The 9,083-nt window shown below is 49.8% G+C and overlaps 1 protein-coding gene across 1 annotated transcript in view; it reads left to right on the top strand.

Annotated features, from left to right (window-relative positions):
- Nucleotides 1–1,983, top strand: part of NR2F1 (nuclear receptor subfamily 2 group F member 1) — a 10,274-nt gene extending 8,291 nt beyond the window's left edge. The window contains 1 exon segment of the mRNA XM_007469762.1: nucleotides 1,703–1,983. Coding sequence (XP_007469824.1) covers nucleotides 1,703–1,983 — 281 coding nt within the window.
- Nucleotides 1,984–9,083: the final 7,100 nt, after the last annotated feature.

Raw genomic sequence — 9,083 nt, 5'->3', positions numbered from 1 at the left:
CAGGACCAGGTTAGGAAGCAAAGCCAAGGGCAGCCCCTCAGGGTCCCCTCTCTAAGCATCGAAGCCCCAAACTGTTCCTGCCCTCATCCTGCTAGCCATAAAATCTCACTGACTTCCCAGGTCAGGCTAGTGTGGCTGCACCCAAATGGCTGGCTAGAGTAATTAGACATCTGACAGGAACCCAATCTGGATCTGGGGTCAAAGGAGACCTGCCTCAGAAGTTCCTGAATTATCACTAGTTTTATTTGTATTTTTGCTCAAGGCCATAGCCTTGTAGATGAAGGTGTTAGAATGCTTTACAAATCCCAGTTCTTGAAACAGAGACATAAAGCTCGGAAACTCAGCAGACCCAGTTTTCGCTTTGAATCATTTGCTGTGTCTTCTTAGGGTCACACTTACCCATTCACAATTATACAGTGTCCTTTTGGGGGCATTGCCATGCATGAATTTCTTTCCAGATCTATATATTAGCAAACTCTGCCTTTGATCTCTTGTCGACCTCCTGACTGGCTAAGGGCTCCTCTGTGATTTTCCTGTTTTTAAAATATTTATTATTAATACAGGAAACAACATGGCTGTTTGAACCAAGAGAGGAAGCCTTCACTTCATTCCTCTGATTCCACCTTCCCCTCCATTTGCTTGCCTCTAGTTAGTTGATACAGTATAAACTGCTGTCTTGAAATATTTTTAGTAGACCAAGAAGAGCCCTTGGTTGATGTGAGATTAAACACACAGGTTTTGAGATGTTTCCTTGTGTATAGGTCCTGCCACAGCAAGCCTATCTCCCCAAATCCCCCCTCAACTCCCCACCTCCCAGTTCTGAAGCAGAAACAGCAGCTGCCTCCAGTCCAGCTTTGTGTCTGATCGCTGAAGTTGTCTCCTTTCTGCAGCCTGGAGTAACTGAGCCATATTCCTTCTGATTATCATACAGCTTACAGAGATGTGACCAATTTTCAATTATGTGATCTAAGGCACAGATAGAAGTGTTCACCCTGGCTGAGGATTTGCTGCAGAGTTCTTGCTTGCATAGAGAGTGGATCACAAATCCTATATTGCCAAAGCATGAGCTTGATCTGATGCCAGGCACTGCCAGCCTATGATTTCTTACCCCCTCGCATGTGTCTATTCACTATACAATCTAGGTTCTCCTTGAGGTTTCTGCTTGGGGTCATTTAGCTTTGAGAGGGGGACCCCAAGAAGTATTTTAGAACTGCCTCCAGGCTGCATATTTAGTCAGGGCTCTTGAATACTCCAAAACCAGGGGCAGAAGGGGCAGAAATCCTCCCTTAAGTGAGCACAACGGAAAAGATGCTCCCCTGAAGGTGGAGGACAGGTTGCTGTGTACAGCAAACATGGCTCCAGCATCGTACATTATTTAATCCAAAGGTGAAAGAGGAGAAACAAAGGGACTAGAGAGGTTGCTGCCTCTTCAAGTGTGTGTCTGTCTCTCCAGCTCCCCAGGCCTGGTGGGAGTTTGATTTGTTTGTATTTGTGTTGGGGGCCGGGGGAAGGAAATAGTGAAGGAGTAGAGGGAGGCATGGCGGGGAGGATTTCTTTTCTTCTTCCTCCTATTTCTATTTTTTCCCCTTTGCTCTTTAAAAGAAAAAAAAAAAGAACGGCTTGCTGTTTGTGACTTTGCTGTCCACTGACCTAACCGTGTGCCCCCTCCCCTTGTCTCTCCTTCCGGTGGCTGCTTGGGCAGATGCCTGTGGCCTGTCGGACGCCGCCCACATCGAGAGCCTGCAGGAGAAGTCGCAGTGTGCGCTGGAGGAGTACGTGAGGAGCCAGTACCCTAACCAGCCCAGCCGCTTCGGCAAACTGCTACTACGACTGCCCTCGCTGCGCACCGTATCCTCCTCGGTCATCGAGCAGCTCTTCTTCGTCCGTTTGGTAGGTAAAACCCCCATCGAAACTCTCATCCGCGATATGTTACTGTCTGGGAGCAGCTTCAACTGGCCTTACATGTCTATCCAGTGCTCCTAGACCTTGGGCGCTTCCCACCTGCCCCCACCCCCTAGAGACTCACAGGACCGGCGGGGGGCCGTGGACTCCAATGCCGCGGGGACACCAGGCGGCCGATGCAGGGTGCAGTGGGCCGGGCAGCGGGGAGGAGGGCCAGGGCGACAGGAGCAGCCCACCGTGCAGAAATGCAACCCGAGCTGCAAACCAGGAGAAAAAGAGACTCTTTTTAGTGTCAGATCTGTGGACACGTTGGAAAGGAAAGGAAAAAGACCTTGTGTCTGATGAGAGAAAGAAAAAAATTTGGAAGAGAGGACCATGAAAATTTTAATAAAACAGAAGGAGACTAACGGACCTTCCAGGATTTATTGTGGACAGATGTGGATATATTCTGTACAGACAACAACACACATGGAAGTGGACCGAATCCTATGTAGAAACACACACACACACACACACACACACACACACACACACACTGTTATTCATTTTGTAAAATACTAGTCTTTATTTTCATTTTTTTGTAAAATTTAAACATCGTATGCACATAAAAAAGAAACAAGAATTAGGGGAAAATAACATTTTCCAAATAATTATTAAAAAAAATTGTCCTGTGTCTATGTATCTATATCTGTTTTGTATTTTTTTCTGGTTCCAAACCAGATTTCCTGTGATTCTATACTAATAATTTTTGATATAACCCTTTGCTTCTTATAATGAGTGCGATATATGTTGTCGAGGCTGTTCTTCAAGAATTAAAATTGAAGTGAAAATTTAAACAAAAAATAAAAGAATTTAGCAAAACCCACGTGTCTGGTTGCTTGACAGATGTCATCAGTGCAAGAGAACCGTCCAATTAATTTCCACTCCAATTATTATTAGAATGGCGGGGTGAGGGGGAAAACTTTTAAGGTCCATTACCAAGTTGGCTAGATTTATTTCCTAAAAGCAAGCAGCTGCTTTGGTTTTGTAAATGCGGAAGGCCAGGCTCTGCATGGGACAGAGTGGGGAGTGGGTGGCAGGGCACTTCGGTGCCGGCAGCAGCCATTGTGACCTTGTAGGTGGTGGGCAGCCAGCACACAGCTGGCCAGGAGGCTGGAGCAGGCCCGGTCCCTCGGAGTTGAGTCTCTGCGCTGCCTGCTTCAGTATCTGCAGGTGGGAACTTGCCTGGCTGGAGAGGATGGAGCCCTGACAGTGGGAGGTTCAGCATGGAGAGGGCCACTCTGACACCTCTGCGTCTCATCTGTGACTGGAGGGTCAGCCTCTTCCCAGCTCTGGGAGAGAGAGCTGGGGATTCAGCTGTGAGCCCTGGCTTTGCTCCTCCTGTGGTCCGCTATATCTGGCTACAGTTTGCCCTTCACTCCAGACCCTGTCACAGGGGTTTCCCGGGAGGGCCCTCTAGCTCTGTGGGGCATCTGGAAGGGCCCCACTGTGGCACTTAGGAGTGTGGACCTGGAACCTGGGAGTCCAGCAGCTGGGCTGGAGCAGATTCTTTCCAGAGGCGGTGTGTGTGAGTCTTAGTGGCCCTTTCAGGGCAGCAACCTCCTGCTGAGGTCTCCCCTTTGGTGTGTGTGTGGGTCTCTGCTCTCTGTAACAGCTTTCGGAGCATGAATGTTTTATAGGATCCAAGTTGGCACTGTGAGAACACATATTGCCAAGGGAGCTTTTTCTTAACATATTAATAAAGCCAGGCCTTTTAAAGTAACACCTCTTCACCTCTTCCCTCACTTTCTCCCCCGGCCCCAAACAGGCACGGATGAGGCAAGAGCTTTACTTTCTGAAGTCAGTGGCAAAGTTTTGCTCTCAATTTGCGGTCTAGAAGTCTCCAGGTGGCCTCACCCCTTTAAAAATGCATAAACAAGCTCCAGTCCACCTAAGGTTTTAATATTCTGGGGGCAGAGCAGCCTGGCAATGCCACCGCTTTCTGTGAAGAAGACCCTGCGGGTCCGCCTGGGGACCGGACCGGCCCGAGCCCTAAGGCAGCTAGACGGATAGGGTATGTGGGGTGTGCAGCCCCTGGGGCCCTCCTCCCTTCCAGCAAGTCCCACCCGGCCCTGGGCCTCATCCTTTGCACCACACCCAGGGGCGATGGTTTTGGGTCTAGGCTGACTTCTTTGCAGGTTGGGCACCCAAGGCAGGAGGAGTGTGGGAAGAACTCGTATTTAACCACTGACCGCCCCCCAGGAAGTCTCAGGGAGCCTTCCCGGGAGTGGGGGGATTAGGGTGGGCTGGGCTGCTGCAGGGGGCTGCTGAGGGGAGCCGAGCTGCCTCCAAGCACTCACCCATCTTTCCTACCTTTCTTGAAATGAGATGTAAATATATTCATTACAGTGTGATTCCCTCTGATGAAAACAGTTCAACATTTTCATAGGTCAGAAACGTATTTTTCAATTAATTTCAATATGGAGGCCCAAGCGTAAGGCACCCAAAGTGGGATTGGCCGGGAAGCCGAGGCCCAGGGTGTAGGAAGCACTTGTTTCCGGGGCTCAGAGTTGACAGTGCTAACTTGTCTCTTGCTCAACAGCCTACAGCCTGGGCAATCCCAGTGACCTTTCTAAGCCTGGGCCTAAGCTGGCAGGGGTGGGGGGGTGACCAGCACAGCATAGGAAGAAAAGCAGGGCTTCCTGTGGCCTCACAGACTCCCTCACAGGTTTGGTCTAGGAACCAGGAGGCCCTGGGGACGAGCGAGAGATGCTCAGAGGCCATTTCTGGGATCTGCGGGCAGTGGGTTTCTCCTCCGCTCTCTCCTTGGTGGCTGGGGTAGTCCCCGCCTGCATTAAACACAGAGAGACAGTCATCTTCAGAGCTCTCTGTGTGTCTCAGCCAGAGAGATAGAGCCTTCCCCGGGGCCATGTGGATGCCCCTGCAGAGCAGGGCAGGCTGTCTGCAACCCGAGGCTTTCCATTCTCAGAGCGCGCAGTTGGGCCCCATGAATCTGCTCGGGCTAAGGGAAGGTTTACGAACTGAGACAGGCATCTAAGCCACTGGATGAAGCTTCCGACAAACCGGAAGCGTCGTCTCCGCTCCCGGCCATCTAAAATCTCCTTGGCCGGGCTGACCAGTGGCCATGGTGGGGGAGCTAAGGGCCGAGCGGCCCGGGGGCCCCTCGCAGTGTGGAGCAACAGCCCACTAGAGGCCGGGGTGCCCCCTCAGGATCCTGTGCCACCTCAGACCCTTGGAGCCGCTGGGCAGAAGGCCACGAGGAGCAGGTGGGAGTCTCCTCTGCCTGGGTGGCTGCCCGGAGGCCCCTGAGCACTGAGCCACCTTAGAGCCAAGCGCCAGGGGGAGCCCTGGAACCCAGGTGTGAGGCCGCAGGCAGGTGTAGCCCAGAAAGTCCGCTGGAGGACTCAGGAGAGTGGGGCTGGGCGAACTGGGCCGGGTAGAACCGACGGGCCCCCCCCCAGGGTCAGAGGAAGCCCATGTTAACAGTTGGAGAGTGTCCCACACAAGGTGACTTCCCTCTGGAAATTACCTGTGACATATGAAAATCAAACGTTGAGAATTTTAGGGGCTTTGAAGTCGGTTTAAACTACTTTAGCCACAAACTTTGCTGAAAGCATCAAAAAAGGCTGTCTTGGGACTTGCTGTCCTCCGGCAATTTCTAGGGACTATAGCTGCGCCTCGTCTGCCGCAGAGGGACAAGGACTGGCGCAAAGGACTTAAAATATGACCTTTGCCCCGACATGCACATCCCAACCTGAGGCCAGGCCTGGCAGAAGCCCGGGGCTGGGGATCGGCCTCCCTCCCGGCCACCAGGACCACCTTGGACTTCCGGAACTCTGCACCTCGGTCGGTTCAGGCGTTTGGTCTCTGGCAGCCGCAAAGGGCCTCCGCTCGCTCCTGGAAGCCCCTCCGCCCAACTTTGCGCTCAGGGGCGCTGGGGATCTGGAGGCCCCTGCACCCAAGCCTACCTGAGCCCGTCTGCTTGGAGTGTGCAAAAGTTTATTTTTAAAAAAATCCTGTTTCTCCCACTCCGCTCGTAGGCAGTCCTTGTATCTCCTACAGTGGCAGAATCACCTCGTAAGCTCCTCGATTCCTCAGAACAAATCACCTGAATGTCTCTGCAATGGGAAACCGTGAAGAAGCGTGGGGAGGGGATTCAGGGAAACACAAGTGGGAACTAATAAAACTCTTGTTAGAGGGCCTGCTCAGGATTCGTGGCGTCACTGGGCCTTTTACTTGGAAAGCCAAAGAGTTGTATTCCTAAATGAGTTAAAGACCCATTTACCTCTGTCGTGTTCTATTCATCAAGCCACAAGTTGAGAGTTCCTAACATGAAACTATTTGTTTGCTTACACAACCAGCTGGGCGCAATTTCACGTCTGAGATATCTATCTGAAAGCGCCTCTCATTTATTATCTCTCCTTGTCAGCGAATCCATTTTCCAGCTCTCCCTCCCCCCGCCTTTGGACTTTATTTATTTATTTATGGTGGGACTTCTTTGCCTGGGAGAACCTGGGTCTGGAAGGCTCCCAGGGGAGCGGCCGCTCCCTACGCAGTTTCCGCTGCGCCCACGGCGCGTGGACCAGGGGCCAGTGGAGACGAGCTCGCCGCCACCGCTGACCCCCGGCGGCCGGCAGGCCAGGGTGTGGGCAGGGCAGCGGGCGGGCCCGGCAGGATACTGCTGAGCTGCCTTTCTCCCTAGATGTCCTCCCTGCTAGCTCTCCCAGAGTAAGCCGCAACCACCTGTGCGAGGAGGGGGTGGGAGGAGGCCGGGAGGGGAGCTCAGGAGCCTCTCCCCGAGTTAGGGGGCCGAGATACGGATTTGAGAGATGCTTTCACAAAGCCTCACCTAGTCCCGCGGGGCCAATCTCTTCTCCTGGGCCGGAGCGCAGAGTGAGTAACCAAGATGTAAATAGTTGTGTGATGGGTTGGGGGAGGGGGCAGCGTATTTATTGTGTGCGCTGAGGGGAGAAGGCTGCACGTGGTTTCAATTTTGAAGCACAAAGAAATAACGTGCAATGCAGAAAATAGGTTTATGAATGTAATTGAGAGGAAAGAAAACAATTAACACGGTGCAAGGTTGCACACTCGATTGGCCACCCCTCGCCTTCTCTTCCACCCCAATTTTGAGAAATCCGGATCATGTGAATACAGTAGGTCTAGGCAGTTGGATCGGGCTGACAAGGGAACCCCCGATGGAGGTCACAGTGATGGGTGGATAATGTGTCTATCCATCTCCTAGTCTGCTAAGGCCTCCTCCAACCAAGCTGATAGAAAGAGATCAAATCCCCACCCCCCAGTCCAACGTATAAAATAGCCCCAGTTGTAAAGATGGAAAGGAGAAGGGGTGTCTGTAAGGGAGGGGAGGGAAAAAAGAGAGAGAGCGAGGGATTTCTTTAAGAGAGACCAGGCTGGTCTCCGCAAGCTATCCTATTGTGTTGATTTAGGAAGACATTTGCTGTATATAACGCTTAAGGCTGAAAATATCATTGCGCAGCCAGATAAATAAAGCGTTGGCCCAACAGTGGGGTCAGCGATCGATCTCTGGGCTCAGAGGAAAAAGGAGAGAGACAGGGTCATGCGCAAGCCTCTGTCTGTGTGCTTGTCAGTCGGCATGCATGAGCCTGAGTGTGTGTGAACGTCAGGGTGTACGAGAGAGAACCGAGTCTTCAGCTGGCCAAGAGGCTCATTAGCATTCCTAACCCATGGACCTGCACTGACAACTAACAGAGATATCCCGCTCACCACCAGGCCTCCTCTCCTTTTGTCTTCAGATCTGGAGGAGAAAAAGATTTCTCGGTGGAAGCTGAAGCCTGAACTTCCATGTGGTTGTTGGAGATTCTGGGTATAAAAAAAAAAAAAAAAAAAAAAAAAAAAATTCTGTTTCCTCTTGTTTTTAGTGGTTTGTGGGAAAAAAAAAAAAAAAAAAAAAAAAAAAAAAAAGGACGTGCCAGGATCTCGCCTGATCTTTTACTCTGCTTTTAAAAACTTCCCTCCTAAAAAAAGAAACTTTTTTTGCTTTTCTCTCTCAAAGTGTAATATGCTTGTTGAAACTCCAAGCTTAAATGAGACAGAAAATCCTCTGAAAATATTTTGCCTTTTCTCCTTGTTGACACGCAGAGAGGTGGATGTTTATATGTTTGGCTCACATACACATGTAAAGCCGGTACTTTTAGTTAAGGATTTCTAGAATATAGCAACCAGGGTTTGTTTGAGCTTTTTGTTTCTCTTCTTTCTTTGCCTTGCTTTTGTTTTTTGTTACGATAAAATTCCTTTTATTTTTTATAATAAATGCCCTGCTTCTTACTTTATCACTCTGTTGTTTAAATAAACTACAACTTTCAAAATTAAAGGCTCTAGTTTTGTATTAACCATCAGAAATAAGCAGTTTTAGAGACCTCCACTATTCTAAGAAACATTTAAAAATAATATTCATTCATGCAGTTTTAATCACCTTACACCTATCTGGGGGAAAATGTCTTTTCACCATATCTCACAGGGATAAATATGTATCCACTTTGCTCTCCTAGATCCTGTGCCTTGATCGCCATCAAACGAGGCAGATAGTTTTACACTGGAGTGTACAAATTATCCCATGTTGACAGATGTTTGTCACTTAGTAACTTCTTTCCAAGTTTTTCCCCCTCCCCTAAGCCTTCTTTCTAGCTTGCTTTGTTGTTTTAAAATATGCATGTCTCTCACTGGAATGCCAGTCACGAGTGCAAACTTTGTGTCCAACCTCCCACATGAAATGATCCTTTTAGAGGGAACTCGATATGTCTCAATCTGCACTTAACTCAAAGCCTCTGAGTACGGGCCACTCACTCACTGGTCCTGGCTCCTAAATAACTCAGCAGAAACGAGTTTCCAACTAAAAATCCCCTCGAATGTCTCCCAGGGAAGAAATATAGCTCCTATAATTAAAGGAGGCAACGGCCAGAGGGGGAATGCAGCCGGCAGCCAAAAAAAAAAAGTAAGAGTTTTATTTATTTGCTGATTGAACTTGTGTTGTCATGACCAGCAGGTTTATCCACACTGGAAGTGCTGGAGGTTTGTACTGTGTGTGCACAAGAGGGAGTGGTGGAGAGGATGGGGAAGGGGAAGGATGACATGGAATAAGAAGAATGAAAGTGAGAAGGACAACTTTGGGAAAGAGAAAATGATCTGTGGGACAATGTAGG

Source organism: Lipotes vexillifer, unplaced genomic scaffold, assembly GCF_000442215.2.
Source record: "Lipotes vexillifer unplaced genomic scaffold, Lipotes_vexillifer_v1.1 scaffold67, whole genome shotgun sequence".
Lineage (NCBI taxonomy): Eukaryota > Metazoa > Chordata > Mammalia > Artiodactyla > Lipotidae > Lipotes > Lipotes vexillifer.
Note: the sequence above shows the minus strand (reverse complement) of the source record. Positions and strands in the feature narration are given on the sequence as shown.